Source organism: Acanthisitta chloris, unplaced genomic scaffold, assembly GCF_000695815.1.
Source record: "Acanthisitta chloris isolate BGI_N310 unplaced genomic scaffold, ASM69581v1 scaffold11922, whole genome shotgun sequence".
Taxonomy (NCBI): domain Eukaryota; kingdom Metazoa; phylum Chordata; class Aves; order Passeriformes; family Acanthisittidae; genus Acanthisitta; species Acanthisitta chloris.
In genome coordinates, this window is record NW_008661098.1 from 108247 (window position 1) to 130093 (window position 21847).

At 40.0% G+C, this 21847-nt stretch overlaps 1 protein-coding gene across 1 annotated transcript in view; it reads left to right on the plus strand.

The window, feature by feature from the left end:
* Positions 1–21847, plus strand: part of FBN1 (fibrillin 1) — a 130885-nt gene that overhangs the window by 94489 nt on the left and 14549 nt on the right. The window contains exons 33-52 of the mRNA XM_009070106.1: positions 1211–1336; positions 2892–3014; positions 3579–3701; positions 4573–4737; positions 5089–5157; positions 5269–5394; positions 6165–6287; positions 6398–6556; positions 7479–7550; positions 9756–9881; positions 10943–11065; positions 13941–14066; positions 14836–14952; positions 15355–15483; positions 15749–15868; positions 16298–16423; positions 18402–18551; positions 19870–19935; positions 20615–20731; positions 21089–21208. Coding sequence (XP_009068354.1) covers positions 1211–1336; positions 2892–3014; positions 3579–3701; positions 4573–4737; positions 5089–5157; positions 5269–5394; positions 6165–6287; positions 6398–6556; positions 7479–7550; positions 9756–9881; positions 10943–11065; positions 13941–14066; positions 14836–14952; positions 15355–15483; positions 15749–15868; positions 16298–16423; positions 18402–18551; positions 19870–19935; positions 20615–20731; positions 21089–21208 — 2406 coding nt within the window. The remainder of the gene's footprint in view (positions 1–1210; positions 1337–2891; positions 3015–3578; positions 3702–4572; positions 4738–5088; positions 5158–5268; positions 5395–6164; positions 6288–6397; positions 6557–7478; positions 7551–9755; positions 9882–10942; positions 11066–13940; positions 14067–14835; positions 14953–15354; positions 15484–15748; positions 15869–16297; positions 16424–18401; positions 18552–19869; positions 19936–20614; positions 20732–21088; positions 21209–21847) is intronic.

Here is a 21847-nt window from a genome sequence, read left to right on the forward strand (position 1 = left end):
TGAGCTCATGTGTGCTTAGTCACCAGGAGCCCTGCTATTGCACTAAGGGTATCAGTGTTGCTGGAGATGCTGCATGGAGGGTGATGCTGTTTGGAACAGAGCCATGTGACAGACAGCTGGTGGGCCACATTTTCAGCTGGTGCAAACTAACAGCACTCTCTCAATTGCAGCAGGTTTTTATGGCATCTGAAAATCTGGCTCATCCGGTTTAAGGCTGAATATGAATCATTCCAAATTATAACTGGGCCCTGGGAATCTGTTTAATTCTCTCTGTATCATTTAATCTTGAATCTGATTCAGCTTCCTTAGTGGCCTTCATAACCCAGTGCTCTTTGCTAATTTCCCGTGTGATGATTTCCAGGAGTCTATAAACTGCATCCTTCAGATGGAATACTGTTTACAGAGCTTCTGCATTCTGTAGAACTCTTTTTTTTTAAATTTGGATGCTTGATTGTTCATGGATTTAAGAGGTGCCTGGGGCTCAAATTAGAGCACACAAGTGTTCTGTAAGCTCTCTGCCAAAGTGTGCTGCATTCGCCCTGGTGGGTACTACCTTTGATTTGCCAGCCATGGGCTTTTCAAAGCTCACACTGCCAGCCAGAGTCTGTTGCAGTAAGTAGGTGTTTTTGTCATGTGAAGCATTTCAGCTAGAGAGTAAGGGCCACAATCTATCTGAAGGCAAGCGGAGTCCAGTAGCAAGGCTGTTTTTCTCATCAGCTGTTAACCTGCACTTTAATTTTGATCAAGTTCTTTTCATGCCACTTTTTGTCAGTGTTTTTTTATGTTTGGCATGGAGAACTGCCTATTACCACATGTTTGCTCATTGCAGTAAACCTCTTTTTTTTCAATTACTGCCTCTAGGCTTTGCTGTAATAGAAACAATAACTATAATAAATTTCACGTGCTCACTCTGAGTCCAAATTTGACCCTGTGTCCTGCCTCCAGTTGTTATTAACTGCAGCTACTTTCGGAGTCTGTGCCTCTCTCTGAGCTTCCTTTTGATTAGAAGCTGTATCTTCAACAGGTCAGAAATACACCAAGCTGTTACATGTAGTAACCTCTGCACATAACTAGATTGCAGTTTCTTCTGCAAGTGTTCAGAGATAAGAGAGTAATTAAAGTCCTTGAAACACTGCATGCTTCAGCTCAAACAAACGATGGTGAGAAAATCATGTTTACTGTAAACTTGCAATTTCTCTTTCTTCTACAGACCTTGATGAATGCTCAGAAAACCTGAATCTCTGTGAAAATGGGCAGTGCCTCAATATCCCTGGAGGGTATCGCTGTGAATGTGACATGGGATTTTTGCCAAGTGTAGATGGGAAAGCATGTGAAGGTAATTCTCTGTAAGCTTTAAACAACATTTAGCAAACTCTGCCTTAATAGTGTTTTATGTTACAAAGCTTTTACAGTTGGTTGCAGTTGTGGTTGTATTGAGAACTGCATGAAAATTGTCAATAGTGGTTGCTTTTTGTGCAGTTTATACATTTATTATGGAGCTCTAGGTGTTCATCTACCTATTATATATATAGAGAGAGAACAGCTTATCAGAGCTGATCTTACAACTTATTATTTGTGTGTCCTATTGGTGGTCCCAATGGCACTGATAGCTGCTGCTTCATCTTGATCATTTATATCCAGTTCTTCATATTATTCATAAGAGTTAAACAGAAAAAGTTGTTACTTTGCACTGGTGTTTATGTAGCCAAAAAAGAGTGATTTGGTAGCCAATACAGTGAAAATACTTTGAGGGCTTCTGTGAGGTGCAGAAAGCCTTGCAGAAAGTTTATATGACCACAAAAAACAAATTAATCCCATGCCTGTTTGTTCAGTTTTGAATGTGAGCTGTCAGTTAACTCTTTACAACTCAGTCTTCAGAGCTTTGCATATGCAAAGATTCAAAAAAATCAAATAATAAACATGTCACCAGCATGATTAAGGTCATATATTTGATTTGGACATTTGAAATCCTTATTTGATATAACACTAATCAGTTAAGTAAGTAAGAAGATGCAGTCACATCATCTGACATAGAATAGCTCATAGTAACTGGTATTTGATGGAGTTCATAAGTCCATCACTATAAACAGGATTATTCCCCTTGAAAAGTGTTCTGAGTGTTTTATTAGTAATCTACCAAGTGAAATAATTTAACAGAGTGAATTTTTCTTTAAACTAAACCAATATTGGGTTTCAGAATGTTTCATGAAACAATTTACTTTCAAACCTTTTAGCTAACTTTAAATAGCTTATATAGAGCCCAGCTCCTGTTGCTAAAACAGACTTGCCTTGATCTCTCAGATGGGTACACTAAATGCAGTATTTTAAGGTCCTTTGTAAACACTCACTTTTTTATTGTATCAAATTGGTTGTTCTTTGTGCAGTGCATGTGGCACTCAGTAAATACTGAATCAGATTCAACAGTTTGGACAAAAGGCACAGAAGGGAGCTCTGCTTGCCAAACTTTAGATCTGTCAAGTGCAGAAACCTGAAGGTGAACATGAAGTTCACCTTTGAGCACAAACTTTTCCTTTGCTGGTGTCCAACTTTCTGCAGATGACTCCTGATTTAGAATAAACTTCATTTTTTAAAAGCATATCTTCTGCTATGTTTAATTTTGCTACTTGTCAGATTAGCCCACTAGTAAGCTAAGATTGTTTCTGGCATTGCTTCCAGAGATACTGGAGGGAGCCTTTTTCCCCCAAAGAAGGTTATGGATTAGGTTTCTTAGGCTCGAACATAAATCTTTCACATTACTTTTTCTTGCCTTATACAGTGTGTAAAAGCTGTTGGCTGCCAGGGCAATGTTCCTGAACATTTTTGCAGTTTTCTGTCCATGTCTTAAAAAGATAAGGAAACCTCATATATTTCCCTTCCTGTTCCTCCATCAGATATTGATGAGTGCTCACTTCCCAACATCTGTGTCTATGGTACTTGTCATAACCTCCCTGGACTTTTCCGGTGCGAGTGTGAAGTGGGCTACGAGTTGGACAGAAGTGGTGGTAACTGCACAGGTAAAAGTTTTGAACAACATGCTTTTTAATTTTCTGTTACTGTCATGGTTAGCTCCTTAGGAAATTCTTTTTAAAAGCTATGCAAATCCAGCTGGATATGGGAAAATACAGACTTCCCTACCATATAGCACAGGATTCTCCTTGCCTTTTTTACGCTTCTCTTTTCTATTCTTTGTCAATCTCTGGTAGCCTTTTAAGAAGGGGAAAAACAGATCAGAGAGAACCCCTCTGGCAGGGATGTTTTGTGCCTTGCACAGTACTTCACAGTACTGGATAGCAAGCTATGACCTTGGCTTGTATTTTTCCCTTAAGTATGTTTTTAGTCCTTTTTGTGAATCTTAGTTCATAGACCGATTTTTCAGGAAAAACATTTTTCCCTCCCCAAGAAATGATGAGCTCATCTCAAACTCTGTTCTTCTAAAATGAGGATTTATTTTTTGAGCTTTCTGGAGATCAGTATCTCATAGCTAATGGATTTGTGATAGTCAGCATATGGTACCTGATGTATTGATGGTTTCCATTGTCCTTGAGTATTTGCTTACCCTGTGCTGTTTGTTCTTGCAGATGTTAATGAATGTGCAGATCCTACAACCTGCATTAGTGGCACATGTATCAATACTGCTGGTAGTTACACCTGTGAGTGCCCTCCTGATTTTGAGCTGAATCCCACACGAGTTGGATGTGTTGGTAAGGCACCGCTCCTTATGTTATTTCCAAGTGAAGTTCCACAGAAGGACTGCAAGGCCAGCTGCCTAGGAATGAAGTCCCAAGTCATGGAAAAGGACTGGCACAGCCTCTTCAGTTCCCATCCCACTGCCCCTGGCTTAGAAGTTGTAATAGGGTAGCAGGAGTATGTCCAGGGTTGATGTAACATGCCAGCAGTGCCTGACTGCCAGAACCAACCCCTTGGGGCTTGTTAGAGCTGTCCACAATTTACAGCAGGCATGAGACAATTTTAAATTTCAGCAAACTTAAACCCACATCCAGCTGGCCCCAAGATGGCAGGCAAATGAAGTTGTGGCATAAAGCCACCCATGCACTTGGAGCATTGAGTGCAGCTTGGCTAGGTGCAGCTTCATGACCATTGGAAATACTCTTGTATTAGGCTCCAACTGCTTAGTAATCCTGTGATTTCTTTTGGGTTTGTTTGTTTAAGAGGGTGTAGGGATGCTTGTCAAATTCAAATGGATTTGAAATTCCTAAGGTTTAGTAGATGCTTTCATGCTTGTTAACCTCAGGAGAGGAGAAAGCAGTGGGTTTCTGGAACTAGAAGGGTGTACAAATGAGGGGGAAAATGTGAATGAAACTGAGAAGAGGCCGGGCTGAACTGCCCTTGGTCAAGCTGTGTAAATTCCCTACTCTGTGAGATGTCCAACAAAGCCAAGGAATGTGGCACCACCAACCTACCTAAGTGGGAAAAGCTGAGCCCTCTTGGGCAACACAAGTTAGTTGCCTTGGCTGTCCTACAAGAAATGAGAACTTTCTATAGATACCCCTCATCCTGTGTTGTGTTTTGCTCTCTCATAAATGTGCTTGTCATTATGTGCTTTGTGAATAGATACACGATCTGGCAACTGTTACCTGGACATTAAAACACGTGGAGATAATGGTGGCACATTCTGCAGCAATGAGATTGGAGTAGGTGTTTCCAAGGCCTCCTGCTGCTGCTCCCTGGGCAAAGCTTGGGGAGTTCCCTGTGAACATTGCCCACCTGTGAACACAAGTAAGTTTGTTGGATTTTTTCTAATTTAGCCAGGTAACTCAAATACTGTGTAATCATTTATTGTGTGCCTGCAGACAAGAGGTTTCCACAGGTCTTAACCAAAAACTTTGCTAGTCTTTCAGAAAGATTATTTAGTCAGAATATTATAATTTCTGAGGAAGTTTCCTGTTACACAGAAACCTACATTATGAAATGGAATAGTATTGATGTTGCAGAGTAAAACCCAACGTCTATATCTTGTAACTGTTACTTAACATTTAAATTACCTGTAATAATCTGATCCATTTTCAAAAATAATTGTGCTGAAAATGTTTCTGCTATCATACACTCATAAATCTATTTTGTTTTCAGCTGAGTATAAGGTTCTTTGTCCTGGAGGGGAAGGATTCAGACCAAACCCTATTACAGTTATATTAGAAGGTAATGTTTACTTTGTCCTGTGTTTATATGTCTAAAATTATGAAACTCTTTAGTGATAGTTGTTTTTCATGGTAAAGCATTAATGAAATGTTTGTGGCTTTGTTTGGACAGATATTGATGAATGTCAAGAGCTTCCTGGACTTTGCCAAGGAGGAAAATGTATTAATACATTTGGTAGCTTCCAGTGTCAGTGCCCATCAGGATACTACTTGAATGAAGAGACTCGAGTGTGCGATGGTACGTAGCCTTCCCTTAACTAATCTTCTGCTTTTACTCTTTGAAAATGATGACAGATCAATGTGCAGAGAATTAATCTGTTCTTGAAAAGGAGTACAACCAGACTAAGCAGTGCAAAGCCTAAGGGTGAGAAAATTGGAATAAGCTGATATCTTGCCTTGAGAGAGTGAAAATTCCTCCTTGACCATGTTGAAATCTATGCAAATTCTGTTTAAAATTATCAGATTTTGATCAAAACCAGAAAACCCGACAATTTTTCTTTAAGTAAAACATGATTTACTAACTAGCTATAAAAAATAATTGTTTGGTAATGGGTAATGAATAAGCAGTCAGATAAAGAACAAACTTGCCCCACGACCCTGCTGGGTTGGTTGCAGCGTGTCTGTGTCGCTGTTTCCATTGCTTATTTTCACTCCTGCTGATCCAATGGCCAATTAAAAATATTGGTTGCACCGTGAAACATTTTCATTTCCCTACCACAGTCAGTACTACATGTATATCACATCACATGCCACTCTCAGAGTGTATTGGATATGAAACTTTAAGCAACACATCAAGTTCTTAAATTTCCCATTGTCCAGCCTGTCTTCAGTCTTCCAGACTGTTATTATTGTTAATATAGAACCTATTTTGTGCCAAACACTACAGAAATGCAAAAGATCAGGTACCTTCCTACCTCAGGTGTTACAGAGATATTTTTGTTCTCAGAAGCACAAAAAAAAAAAAAGCTTCTGTGGCCACTTACTCACTGCCTTTTTGTTCTGTTCTAGATGTGAATGAGTGTGAGACACCTGGCATTTGTGGACCTGGAACATGTTACAATACTGTTGGGAACTACACCTGCATCTGTCCTCCTGATTACATGCAAGTCAATGGAGGAAACAACTGCATGGGTACATGTTGGGGTTTCTTTAAATCTTTATCCTAGTGCCTTAGGACAGGTAGATCATCTTCCCTAAGAGTTGTCTACAGCATTGCCCTGGGGTTTTCTTCATTTTCGCAGATATGAGAAGAAGTCTGTGTTACAGAAATTACTATGCTGACAATCAAACCTGTGATGGTGAGCTGCTCTTCAATATGACCAAGAAAATGTGCTGCTGTTCCTACAACATTGGACGTGCATGGAATAAGCCTTGTGAACAGTGTCCCATCCCAAGCACAGGTAAGTTTATGCATTGCGAAGCTATTTGAAAGCCTTGGTAACATCATAATTACTGCTAGTGGGTGTAGCATTGTTAGAGATGCTATGTCTTTTTCTGCTCTTGTGTGTCTAAAATGAAGTGGTTACTTATGTTTTTGGCCTAGAGGTGATCAGCCCTAGTCACAATGTAGGCATATGGGGAGTGGTTTGTGTTCATGCTGCTGGGCTGTGCCTTCTTTGTGCCAGTTTCACTGTCTTGAAGACTTCTTGCTCTATATCAATTAATCTATTTGCAAATGCTTGTTGAGGCACTGACCAAGATTTTATTGATATTGCTTCAACAAATACAGTGTGTGCTGTGCTGTGCCTCAGCTGCTGATGGCCACAAAGGGCCTTAGTGGTAGCCATGAGTTTACAGATATACCTTGGTCTCCTTTGAGGATGATCTGTGTTAAACAGCTAAATTGAAGATGTAGGAGTTGCTGTGCTATTTGTCTGGGCATACAAGACTCCTCTCTGCTGGGTAAGACTCTGCAGAGTAGGGCAGGACACCCCACTCTGGTCTGAGGTGGTTAGCTTCAAGAGCAACTTCCTAAATGCTTGTTTGATTATCTTCCAACTTGTAGTTCAGGTTTTTAAAAGTCAGATCTGGACTTGTGTGCAAACACTGTAAGGCAGACATAGGCATACACAAAGCAAAATCAGCGTTGATCCCAATCCCTCTACGTTTTTCTATTTGCTAATTTCAATGGCCTTTGAATGAGAACCAAGTACATACTAAGCACTTCACATGATGAATTTGGGAAAGAGGCTGCTTACCTCTATGTGCCCTGCTGGTGCTGAAAGAGCAGAAGAAGAATTTTCTTGGGCAAAGAATATAATGAACTTTTGACTGTTGATTAATTCCGAATGCTTTAATCACTGCTTTGTTTTCCTGTTGCAGATGAATTCTCCACACTCTGTGGCAGTCAAAGGCCTGGCTTCTTCATTGACATTTATACAGGATTACCAGTTGGTGAGTTGTAATTTATGTTTTGAACTAAATTCCTTGCTACCTCTGCCCAGGGAAGGGGGGAGATTTGTTTTCTCAATTATTTTTTTTCATGGGAGGAATGACAACTGAACAGTGTAATAGAGTTCAACCCTCTGTTTAAGTCTAAGCCTACAAACCTTCTGCCTGGCTTCTCCTTGCTGGCAGCAATGACAGTTGCTGCTTGTAATCAAGGCAACATACAGCTCCAAAGAAAATGTAATCAGGCCTACATGAGCAGGGCACAGATACCGAGAATAAGAGGTCTGGGAGTAAGGCCAACCAGCACTTGGTCTGAGAGGAATTGGGAGTCTTTCCTTCAAAGTAAAGCAAGATTTAATCTGACATTTCACATGAGTCCCCCTGTGTATTGGTTTGACACAAAAATCCTTTTTTCTGCTCAACTGGAATATTTCTCACATATGTTATTGTGTGTTACATTTGAATCATGAGTAACAAATTGCAAAACAAAAAGAGGGAGAAAATGAGGAATTCTAAGACAAGGAATTGACTAAATCCCTAATGGGACTCCCTTTTGTTTTTATTCACACAAAAAATGCAAATACGAAGCAGATAATGTGTCCTGTAACAAACAGGGACAGCATATAGGCAGTAATCACATGCTTCAGCAATAAGCTGTTGCTGCAATGTTCAGCTTGTTAGATGGAAACATTTCTAGTAAAGTGGGGAACGTAATTTTTAAAGAAGTTACAGAAATGTGCGTTATTTATTATTTATGAGGTCATTTCTTGGAAGCAAATTTCTCCCTTCTAGCTATTTGCATGAGCTCAAGTTGTTGCAGGATCTGCTCAAGCTAATTGGGCCATTCATCAGCATCAGCAGGGAGCCCTTGGATCATGCTGACATGCATAGGTAAAAGCTGCATCTGTGACATTGACATGCAGGAGTGTCACAGTCTGCCTCTCTGCCCTGCCATGCCATGGAGCCATGCACACTCAGGAGCTGATGGAAACAGAAGAGCCATCCCACAGAGCCCACCAGTACATCCCAGTGTGTGCAGCCCTGTGGTGAGACACATGCACACATAGCTTTATGCTGTGCAGATCACAGGCTCTCCCCATGGCTTTGGGATCTTGGCAGGTCTCATGAAGCTGTAGCACTCAGCCTGCTGCTTTTGCACAGGGGTTACTCATGTCCCTCACACCTGCAGGCACAAGGTGTAAGGCAGAGCCCACTCTGCAGGGACAGTGCTCTGAGTACCCTGTAATATTTGCTTACAGTCCTTACATGACATTACTCTTCTGTTTGGATTGAAGTTCTATATGTTGCTCCAGGTGGCTGTTTCAGAGACAGAAACAGTTCTGTTTTTACTCAACCCTTATATCAGAGGACTCAGAATTACAGAATCTAATGTAGGAAATGAAGAATTGGATCCAGCAGCAAAATTTAAAAGAAACAAAACACAATAACATTATCCGATAGAAACTCCTGTTAGCTGATAATTTCCCACCATATTCTGTGTTGATGTACCTCAGTACCTCTGCCTGAACTCTCTCATGTTGTCAGAATATTAAAGATGTGTAAGGACCCAATAGGGAGGACATACAATTGCAGTAGCAGCTGGGTGTTTTTCTGCCAAAATCAGTTACTTAACCCGGGTGTATATAGAGCATTGGCAAGCTCCAGCTGCCTGGCTTAATCAGTCTAATTAATAGCGTGTTGGCAGCACTTCAGATGTTACCTGGCATTGGCACTTTCAAACTGTTATGTAAAACCATTCAAGTCTTTTCAGATTAACCAGTGTCAAACAGTTCAAAACCTGCTTCTGACCAGTGTTGATGTTCAGTCATGCTCTCCTGTGTTAAACCAAAGACAGTTACATTCTCTTTGTTTGGCTCTTCCCAATAACTCCACTGTAACACTTGGGAAGATGAGGAGGTTCGTCAGGGCTGTGGGTGGGAGACATGAGAAGGACATGTGCTACCCTCTGTATTCCTATGTGGTAGGATATACCTTCAATACTGTGAAGAGTCAGAGCCTGAGGAAGCAGGAAATACCTACATTTCTGCAGTTTGGAATGACTCTCTCTCTGTTGCAGTTGGGAACATTCTGATGCTCACATTATGTGTTTGATAATTATCCTAAGGATAACTGCATAAGGACATACTCTGTAGCAGATGATTGCATGAAATGCTCTTTACAAACACTAAAAAAAATTTATTCTTGCAGATATTGATGAATGCAGAGAGATCCCTGGAGTGTGTGAAAATGGGATCTGTATAAACATGGTTGGCAGCTTCCGGTGCGAGTGTCCTGTGGGTTTCTTCTACAATGACAAGCTCCTGATCTGTGAAGGTAGAGTGCTGTACTCATTCAGAGAGAGTGTTTCACCAGCTGGCAATTCAGACACTGCCAGATCGGACACACTTGCCAGTCATCCTTAATGAGGGGAAAATACTGGTATCAGAGTTATAAATCTTTGTTAGTTCAGACATTTTGAATTCTTTTCATAGAAAATATCAGATTTCCCATCAGACATCTAAGGCCTTGAAGGCACATGAGTCAGCAGTCATGAGAACAAACATTGTTTTTCACATTTGTCGGTAAAGCCAAGAACAAAATAGTAGCCTTGAGTCAGATCATGAGCACAATTTTTTTAATTCCAAGATATTTTTTCTAATGGAACAAAGATTTTTGTAAAAAATATAAGCACATGATTTTTTTTTCAATTTAAGCATTCCCTAACTTTTTATTAGTCAGAATGGAGAAACTGAAGATAGCAATATGAATCTTTGTCATTCTCTGTTGTGGGTTATGACTGCTGCAACCAAGGCATCAAGAGCTTTGAGTAAAAGCATCCTCTGAGTGCTGCATCTAACTGAATCCCAGTTACATTTCTAGGGAGATAAAGTTCTCTTTTCGCAGATGCTTAAGTTGGGAAAGTCAATCGACGTTTTTTGCCTAAAACTTTGTGATGGTGTTTACATTGAAAGCTACTAATATCAAATGATCTTGATTCCTATTCTGCTCAAGGGAGATCCTTATGGTCCCCAGTGGAGATCTGTGGAGACATAGCAGTTTACTTATTCTGATCAGTCTTAAGACTAAAATTCACCCATGTGATGTGTTGCAATAAGCCTTTCATGGGCCCTCTAACACCACAGAAAACCATGATATAAATTCTCTAGATAGGAATGTATTTCACAAACAGAATATGTGAGTTTGGGATCTTTTCAGGGAGATACCTAAACGTGACCAAATAGCTACAGTAATCAATATATTTATTTTTTCAGAATTAGAAAGAAATTCCTGTGTTTGGGTAGAGTAATACTCTTTATACTAAACACAGGGTGGGTTTGATGTCTTTCTTGTGCCAGCTTACTACAATGATCAATTTCCTTTTTTTGTATTGACAGATATTGATGAATGCCAGAATGGACCAGTTTGTCAGCAGAATGCAGAGTGTGTGAACACAGCTGGCAGCTACCGCTGTGACTGCAAGCCTGGCTACAGATTCACGTCGACGGGACGCTGCACTGGTGAGCACTTCTGGCTTCTTTGTGTCAGGGTCTGGGAGAATGAGGAGATTTTAAAGAAGTCTAAGAAAAGCATATCCATGAGCTTCAAGAACCCTTCTCTTAAAGCCTTTTAGGGCATCCCATAAACATTCCGGGTCCATCCCACAGATGCATAAATGTGAGTTAAAAACCTAAGTAGGTGTTTGCCTTTCACTTTATCCCATGAACATCAAGCATTTTTCTTTAGCTTGTATGATGTCTAGGAAGGGCAGGCCAATTTATTCGCTATCTTTAGACTGTTTTCTGATTTTTGTTATAGTTTGCTCTATGTGGTTTAGCAGTTTATTTTCCACTGTGTTTTTACCAGTAACTCACTGCTTGCTGGAGTCTGTGCCTAATAAGGTAGACTTACTTGCTAACCCATATGCAATAACTAACTTAAAAACTTACTGTTAAACTTCCTAACCTTGCAATGGATTTAAACAGACCTCTGAACATTCCTTTTAAATATTCACTGCGTTGGGACTGCAGTTTTCTGATCTATTTGATTTTTCTTGTAACATCATAGTCCAGAAAGACATTCATGTTATCTTGCTTACCTGAAGAATTGCAGAGATTTTAAAGACTGCTGTGGGCCAAGCTGCTGTACATATTATATACATTTCTGAACAAAATAATAATTACAACGGAAACTGGTAACATTTTCCTTGAGATTTTGCTTCTTGAGTTTTAGGAAGTTCACTTTCCCCTGCAGTGCAGTTTTCATTGTTTCATGTGACCCTTGAGGGAAAAGGGTGTAGGGACCATCAGAACACTACTATGAGAACTAAATCTTTGCTTTGTTAATCTATGCAGTGGCACATGTAAATATTCAATATGTTCCTAATGCAATTGTTGTTGTTATGGGTTTGTTACAGCAGAACAGGAAGAGCCAGGGAAGGTTCTGATATGGGTTACAATGCCAAAGATTAATTGGCACGAACAGTAATACTTCCCTGTATTTTGCTCTTAATTTATACTTGGTGAAAATAAAGTAACACAATTAGAGTCAAAATAAAAGTGGTTGATAAAGTATGTGATCCAGCAAAGGAAGGAAATTCCCAACCATTCTGCTGGGAGCAGAGGGTGCTAAGCACCTTGCAGGATCAGTCATGCTACTGCATGGAAAATGATCACACCTTAGCAGTTTATGTGCTGTGGAGTCCAACCTGATGTATCACAACCACTAGTACTGCAAGTACTGCATTTATCTTGCCTTCAAAGTAGCATTCATTCTTCTGGTGCTACCTCCTGAGGTAAAATAAATTTTTTTTCATATAAATTAATTTTTGGCACTTAAGACATTTCTCACTTCCAATCTTTTTAAGCAGTTACAATGTTCTCTGTTTACCTCAAAAGAAGTGACTTTTCCCTAGGACTTTAATCCACTATTCATTTGCTCACAGAGCACCAAAGAGAATCATTGTTTTCCTTTCATCTCTGCTCTCCTGAGCCGTGAAGATTAGGAGTTCTTAGGACATCATGTTATCCATTGGTTTCCTTTCTGCCTCCTTTAGACTCTAATTAGCAGCAGTATCATTAATAGCATTGGGAGAGCTTGGCCCTCAGTGAACATCCATCCAAAGTTCCTTGTGGCCCCATGTGATGCACAGTAATCCTGGGGATTGGGCTATCAGGATTCTCCCTGTGCCAAGTGGAGTGCAGAGAAGAGGCAGAAGAGGCAGTACAAGATCTAGTGCATGAAGTTCTTTGCAATTAGGAACAACTTGACTCTTATTTTTGCAACGACCTGGGGATGGTTTGGTAAGAAACTGCATCTGCTTGGCTTAGATTTCATATAAAAGAAAATTATTGAGCACTAGAGTCTAATCAATTTAATACAAGTTTATGGCAGCACCTCAGTTCTCATAGTTTGTAGCTGCAGCAGATGAAACACAAGGGAGCATATTGAATCAAACCAGCTCTTGTTGGTGATGAGGTCAACAGAAACACCTCGTTTGATTCATGTTTCTGATTTGTCATGGAAAAAACTGTGCTGGCGAGCAAACGTTTTGTTTGTTAACATTTTGTTTCATTTACTATTGATAGAGTCCTAGGCTCTGCCTGAAAGCATTCTTAACGAGAGTAGCAGGAAGCAGTCAGCTCTTGAACACGGGTAATAGATGCCCTCCTATTGTAAGGCAGCATATCACAGCTGGCAGGATAGCTTCCTCCCTCTTCAGAATTATACAGAATATTTTCTGACACTGTATAACAGTAACTCTTCTTGCTGTTCCGGCTCTGTCCAGTTCACAGGATCATCACATTGCATGAATGCTGCAACACATATGTATACGTGTAGCTGTTTTATCTCTGCATGAAGACTACATAGCAGTAGTGCCTTTTATCTCTCTGTAAGCTTGGTGAGAACAGTGTGGGATTCATCTCCCTTTCCATTCTGTGTGATTTCCATGAGTTAATCAAGCAATTTGTGCTGCAATCAAATGTATCTAAAAGCAAGTAGCTGCTGTCATGAGAAGAATACCAACTGATTCATATGCATCTTTCTTACCTGCTGCAGTCAAAGTAGAGCCCTCAGACTCAGACCCTTTACAAGTCATGTCATTAATTCCACTTTTCAGAGCCATAGCAATATGCTTTCCCTCCAGCAAGATTGTGTTTGGTAAATAAAATTTTGTGCTACATTTTTTTCAGCTCCACAAATGTTGGAAAAGGTAATTTACAAGCAAATAGTTCCTTTTCTGAGGTTCACTTAGTAATGTTTTTGTCATTAATAAATCGAAAATAGTATTTTAAAGTAGGATGTGCACTGGATACTATCATGGTTGCTGCTAATGTATCTTTCCATCCTTGTAGTTTAGAGGCCTTAACTTTCGCTGCACCTGTTTGTTTTCAGATCGGAATGAATGTCAAGAAATTCCCAATATTTGCAGCCATGGGCAGTGTATTGACACAGTTGGAAGTTTCTACTGCATTTGTCACAATGGATTCAAGACCAATGATGACAGAACAATGTGTATAGGCAAGTATATCAAGTTAAGCTGTGCTTAGGCTCCCATTAAGATACTAAGTCTGTCCTCTCTGTAATAAGGAGTTGCATTACAATAACTGAGACTGTGAACCATTTACTGCCAGGCAAAGGTGCAGAATCACCATAACTGGCAATTGAAGATGGTAAGCAGCTGATAATGAATGAAAAACATCTCATTACAGCAAACCTTTAAAATTATATATCCTGTCTAATGAACTGCCAATGTTTTCATTTTTGAGGAAAATCTTTCATTATTCCTAGAAATTTCTGGAGCATCTTGTCTCATTTATTCCTTTAGGCAAGGAATTTAATAGGTTAATATTGCAATGCAGCAGTTGTATACACCCTGCTTGTTAATAGAGTAAACGAAGTAGATTTCTTGCCAGAAAAGTGCCCTTTTCAGAAACAGAGTCATCTTCATAAAGAAGGAGATTTTGTATTTAACCCATTCACAGCTCTTTGTTGTCTGAGCAAGTTGAGATTTCAGAATCATGATTAAAATAGCTTTGACTTCCTTTGGGAAGGATGAGATAGGAGCCACAGTAAGGTAAATGACTGTTGGACCCTTGATTTTTTTTGTAATATTAATATCAAGTGTATAAACATACGTAAAATCTTCTTTTGGGGAGATACAACAAACTTTTTCCCTTCTATTCACTCTGTTGGCAGTGGATTATTTCTCTTGCCTGCAGAATAGCTACAGACTTTCTCTTCCCCATCAGTGATTTAAGTTCTTGCTGCTTGTTTTCTCCCTTTGTAGATATTAATGAGTGTGAAAGAGACGCCTGCGGCAACGGAACCTGCAGAAACACCATTGGCTCCTTCAACTGCCGCTGCAATTTGGGGTTCATCCTCTCACACAACAATGACTGCATAGGTAAGGAGTACTGAGACCAGTCACATGTTTCTAAGACTTTCTACTACTAATAACAGAATGATAAGTAGCATCTTCTCTCTTGCATGATCTGCATGATTAAAGACAAAAAATGATTTCTTCAGTCTGAAAAGGCCTCTTTGTCTACACACTCCTCACTTTCCTAGAGACACTTGAATGTTGCCATGTGATATATGCCATTCATTTCTTCACTCCTGCTTTGACAAGTTTGTAACAAGTTTATAACATAGACCAGTAGTGGTATTTTCTCCTCACTTACTTTTTGAAACTGGATTCTTTGTATTGTCAGATACTGTGTTGATCTACTGGAAACAAAAGTGTCACCTACCCAATTTCACTTGTTGCTGGTGTTTCTTACATATCTTTTGATGTTGTTTTTCTTAGATGTGGACGAGTGTGCAAGTGGAAATGGAATGCTCTGCAGGAACGGTCAGTGCGTGAACACGATCGGGTCCTTCCAGTGTCTCTGCAATGATGGCTATGAGGTGGCTCTGGATGGAAGGACTTGTGTTGGTGAGTGCTTTCTTTTAGGGTAGAAAAAAGCTCAGCAGACCTTGAGGAGGTAGATATGCTTAGTAGAACAGTAGGGGCAGAGAGAACTGTCACACTGTCATCATTGTACCTAGCAGAAGACAACAATGACAGGAGGACGAGGACTCTTCTGCTCCTGGGAAGTTCCACCTTCAGTTTGATGGAATCAGAATTAAAGCAGCCTCAGCCAGAGATTTATTGAGATAACAGCAATTATCTCAAATAAATTGTCTTTCTTTTCTCTTAGATATCAATGAGTGTGCACTGGACCCTGGAAAATGCTCACCAGGCACATGTCAGAACTTGGATGGCTCATTCAGATGTATCTGTCCTCCTGGATATATCCTGCAGAATGAAAAATGTGAAGGTGTGTACAGAACAATCCCTCCTCTGTCCCTTTCCTAGCTGCTCACAGTTGTTACCAATTTCCTCTGCATCTAAACAGGAGTAATGTTTAGTGTTTTGTGGCAGTGTACAGTTCTGAACTGTAGCCACTAGTAAGTCCCTCACTTCCCAGAAAAAGTCTCACCAGCTTTTGTTTGAACTCAAACTACTTGATCTGATCCCAATAAAATTGTAATCCCAGGCTGTGGTACATTGCTGAAGTTTGCCCACCGCCTGAAGATTTGAAAACTAACCCTAGGTTTGCACCTGGATTTTCTCTTTCTCTTTTTGTTTGGCCTTTTTGTTTGTCAAATCTGATAGATGTCAATGACATGCAAGGTTGCCTTTTATGTATCACAGCTGGCAGTGTAAATATTTTTATTTCTCATCTCTTTAATTGTTTTTCTTACAGACATTGATGAGTGTGTGGAACAACCAGAAATTTGTGCCCTGGGCACATGCAGCAACACTCCAGGCAGTTTTAAATGTCTGTGTCCAGAAGGCTTTGTATTGTCTTCTACAGGAAGGCGATGCCAAGGTAAGTTCAGTCCTATTTTCTGGCATTTAAAAATTTGTTTGCTGTTTCATAAAAGCCTTATTAGTGTCCTGTTTCTAATATAGCAAGGAGACTCTGGACTCAAACAGTGTTTTTCATAGGGAAAACATGAAAATTCTGTAGCTGGGGCCAGGTTCTGTCTTGCCCTGACATCTGGTTGTCATTAAACAGAGCATTGCAATAAAAGGGGGGAAGATAATGTTAAATGCACCAGGTTAAGTGAGGAAATTATGATGCCCTGCAATCCTTTCTTGCACCCCTGGAAGAAATGTTGGTGCTACCTGGACTCTGTATAGACAGCAGTGTGACACAGAGATGAGCATGAACACAGGCAGGAAACTAAAGGCAGCTCTTCCAGTTATAAGGCTGTCCCTAGCACTTACCATATTCACCGTAACACTTGTTACATGCTATTCCTCTCCACAAATGTGTGGGTGGAAAAAAGATAATTGGAAAAAGTTTGCAAACAGTGTTGTGTGGACAATAAGCATCCATCTGCTTCGAAAAGTCTGAAGCATCTTTTGGCTTTCAGATTACTCCTTACATGGTCCAGAGCCTAAACATGGACTCAAAGACAGAGATCAGATGCTAAAAGCTGAACATCTAGTAATGAAAAGCCAAAAGTTTGTTTATTTTTTTTGTATAAAGAACAAGCACAACACGTTTTAGGCAGTGATGTACTTTAAAGGCTTTGGAAATTATTAAATATATCATTAAATGTCCTATACACAGTGTGCACAGTGGGAACCACTGATGAGTAAGACCTTTATAAGGACCTCTGTAGTTTTGCTTGGCACAGAATGGTGATGCTTGTTGACACCATAGCAAGTTCTTCACTTCACAGTGGGCTAAATGAAATTGTGGTTTTGGTAAAAATGAATCCAACCTGCAGTAAACATTCATCCAAGTCTCCAAACCACCATGCAGTCTGGCACAGTTACTTCACTCAGCTTTAAGAAAGCAGCATGGATGTTTTAGCTGTGCTTATGTAGGTTGTATAAATGAGGTTTCTTCAGTCTGAGGGTGTTGTTTTCTTCAGGTAAGGAAAAAAACCCCGAGAAATAAAATCATAAAAAAGAATGCAGCCTAATCTTCTACTTTATTAACACAGACCACTGTTTCACACAGAACTTCAGAGGAAAATGCACACTTGTGTATGAACCTCAAGTGGCTTCTCTCCATCCCCTGAAGAAGACTTTTTTTTCTTCCTAAGTATTTCAGGCCAAAGTTTTGTTTAGAACTTCCCTTTCCCTAGGACTTTAGTAAAACCTGGAAATTGCCCAGCATTGATGCTACAGCCGGAAAACTGGATGAGTGGCTGCTTCCATAGCTGCCCTGTTGCTGTCCCCCTGCCAGTGCAGGGAGCTGCCAGCTCTCTGCCTGCTGAATGCTTGTGGTCTGTGATCTCAGCTCTGCTCCAGCATCCTGGTTACCCAGCTTCAGGGAGTAAAATATAGTGCCACTGGGACAGTTTGCTTTGTTTGTGTGTACCTCCAGGAAGAATGAGGAAGGAAAGCACCATTGAAAATTGCCTCTCATTTTAGCACTACACACTATTGTCATTGCAGGTTGATTAAAATCTCTTGACTCAAGCGATTATTACTAGTAGTAGAATATAAATAAATTAAGGAAATACTCAGTTTTAACAAAGAGGAGTGAGGATAAGAGAGGAGAACAGCCCTTCCATTTCTGGTGGACGAAAGAGGAAACTCCTTCCTTTTCCATGACTGAAGTAGGACACTCTATCCCATAACTTTCCTTTTCTGAGGTAGGGAGCTTCCCTCCTGCTTCAGGTCTTCCACAGTCAGAGACAATAATGGTCCCTATGCGTAGACTTAGATGAAGTTGGGTGTTTTGGTGAAGGGACTCCTGTAATTTTGCAGTCAACACCTATAAATGAAAATTGTGCCAAAGTGGCCCTAAGTGCTCATAATGAGTTGGTTTTTTTTATTCTGTGCAGATCTGAGAGTGAGTTACTGCTATACCAAATTTGAAGATGGAAAATGTTCTGTGCCGAAGTCCCGAAACCATTCCAAACAAGAGTGTTGCTGCGCCTTGAAGGGACAGGGATGGGGAGAACCCTGTGAGATCTGCCCAGAGGAAGCAGATGGTGCGTTATTGACTAGCTTTCCATACTGTCATATAGCCTCTCAGAACCGAAAGAAGACTGAGATTCTTAGAAGCAATTTTGAAAAATAATTTTCCAGAGGTGTTTAACCCAAACAATTGTCATTACTCGCTGTAAAGTAGATGCCATTGCAGTCTCAAAAATCATGTTCCTCGGATAGTCAGGTCTCAAACATATTCCTTGTCTGCTTATAGATTTGTTACTGTGATTAGGTGCTGAGTATTTTGCTGTGGAGGTGTCACGTGCAGAAAGCAGCAAGTCAGTCCTTGTTAGGCTCTGAGTAGCAATACCTGCAAGACACAAATGCAATCCATCTAACTAAGGAAGAGGTGCCATAAACATGAAATAATCCCAGGCAGTTAAACTAGATCCACACCTGAATTTTGTTATTATAAAAAGCATAAAGTTGCAATCTTATCAATGTGAATGTCTTGCAAAAATAGTGGGGAATGACAAAACACAGGTCTTGAGGACTTGCTAAAGAAACATTTTCCTTTCCTAGACTAAGGCAGCATCAAGCAAGTCCACAGGCCTCTGTACCATCATGGTGTAATTTGCTGAACAGACTTTAATTCATGCTGACAAATGCGGTTAACAGCATTACTGGTTTCAGCAATACATGATTGCAGTTCATTTCATTAATAAGTCATGGAGATGTTTTGCAGACAATCCTCACAAAAGCCAAGGGTAGAAAAGATAATTAGATGTGCCAGTTGCAATATTCCTCTTAGGCCTATTGCCTGTGCATGTTTTATTCTGTTGACGTGGATCATATGAACCAAAGGCAGTTGAAAAAGCACAGCATACGTCACAGCATTTCCTTGAAATGTCAGCCCATATTTTTCACAGTCAAAAATCTTCTCAAAGGATGATACCAAGGCCTTTTTGCTGATCTCTTAAAAAAGAAATAGCTTTAAGATAGCTGAGTCTGGATTAAATTGTGTCTTCTTCTGAAAATGTAGGAAATCTTTCATTTACAACAGAAAACAATGCAGTCACTACTATTGATACTTCTAAAATAGAAATACTGCATGAGTTTGCTCCTCAAGAAAGTTAAATAAGTCACAGGATTTTACACATAATGCGTGCAGGAGATCAGATGAAATGTAAAGCGAACACACAGTTTTTGCATGAATATAAAATTACAAATTTATACATCTACATACTTTATTTCTGGGCCTGAACATGTGGAGAATGAACTGGTAGCAGTGGTTACATGTGTAGCTCATGAGTAATGCTGATTGCCAAGACAGAACTTAACATATGGTTTGATTTTCATGTTGTTTTTTTTTTTTTACAGAGGCATTCAGACAGATTTGTCCATTTGGAATTGGCATCCTAGTGGGACCTGGTGACGCAAGACTGGGTAAGTGCCTGAACTGCACAGTGCCATTGTTGCATCAGTGTGCCATTTGCTACCCATAAGCCAACCTCCCTTTCAACTGGGAATAACACTTTGCAACTATTTCCAAAAGCCACGAACTGTGGAAACTTCTATACTTTTTTCCCAGTTATTCATACCAATTTCAAATTCAAACTTCAATATCTCATATGTCAGGAGTTAAACTGCTTTTAGAACTAATAAACCTATGTAGGATCTAGAGAATGGATTGCATAGGATACTTGTCTTTCCTTATACAATATATGTAGCCTGTTTACAGTAAATGGTTTTAATCCTCCAGAAGTGCAAACCACAGCTTCCCAGATCCCTTCAGTACATTCTGTTCTTTCCCAACACAAACAGCACTTCAGCCTTGTTGGCAAAAGTTTGCATTTAAGGAGCACTGGATGACTACTGCTTTTGATATCTGCTGCTCTCCTTATAGCCCCAGTCAGAGAGGTGTATATCTGACATTTAGAATCAGTTTCTTTCCTGCATTCTGAGAGCTGGCCTGCAAAACAAATTCTCTGCCCTCATCCTAATCTGTCAGAATTCAAATATTAGTATTTTTTATGCTCTCAGGAATATTTCTTGTTCTTTGTGAAAAGTCTAAAAGCACATGAAGTCAACTGTACTTACTGTGTTGTTTGTATTTCTGGTTAAGATGTGGATGAGTGCCTTGATCCAGATAACTGTAAGTTTGGGCAGTGTATCAACACAGATGGGTCCTTCCGCTGTGAGTGTCCGTATGGTTACATCCTACAAGGAGCAGAATGTGTGGGTAAGTATAGCTGGTCCACCTTCCATCTTAGAGATTTTCCTGTATTACTAAGCATGGCATTAAGGAGCGGTGGGGTTGTGTTATTTTGAGTGGAATCTCCATCCCTGCTGGTGCTTAAAACCTGCCAGAGCAGGGCCTGAACAATCTGTTCCAAGTTGGTTCTGCTCTGGCCAAGTGTTTGACCCAGATAACCTCTAGCAATCCCAATTTTTACTAAGAGTTTGTGATTCTAATCCAGTAACTTAAGTGAGTTCTTGGGTTTTTGTGCTTTACTGGTTGTACATCAACAATGTAGATATTATACCTTTTTGGGTTGAGTATAACCATGTATTCTTGTCTTGATGTAACTATTTGCAGATACTGATGAATGTGCTGTTGGAAACCCATGTGGAAATGGAACTTGCAGAAATGTGGTGGGAGGATTTGAATGCACCTGTGTTGAGGGATTTGAGCCTGGGCCAATGATGACCTGTGAAGGTGAGAATCCCATGTGTTAAGGACTGTTCTTGTAGTTGTGTGCTGCAAAGAGCTTAAAATTGAAAATATGGACATTTGGAACAATGCATCTTTAGCTGAAACAGAAAAATGGGCTCCTCCTTCCTGCACCCACCTTGAACTGTAGTTCCTTTTTCTAACTGGAGGTCAGGTGAACAGGCTTTCAGGTAGTTTCTACTGAGGGATTGCCTAGAGAGGAGCATGTTGGGGTGCAGTGTCTCCAGAACATTTCCCAGAAGTGCTGCTTACTGTGTGTATGGCTTTTGCCTACCTCCTAGACAACCCTTGAGTGAAGAGAATTACTATGGATGGTGAAAATAGAAAATTTGCCTGGGAACAAAACAGAAAATACAAACACAATACTGGACAATTACCATGGTACCCCCTAGGTTGAATATTTTTCATGCTTTGGTGTCTCCTTTCAAAAATTAAAATTTGAAAATGCACAAAGGAAGAAGTAAGGAAGATCAGGGTTATAGAAGGGACATGCAGAAAATAAATTAAATTAGAATTTTTCAGTGTGGAAAATGTGGTTGAAGAGATACATGATTTAAATTTATAAAGCCACAAGTGGTAAAGGTACCAGAAATAGAGGGAACATATTAGACAAACCAAAGCAAA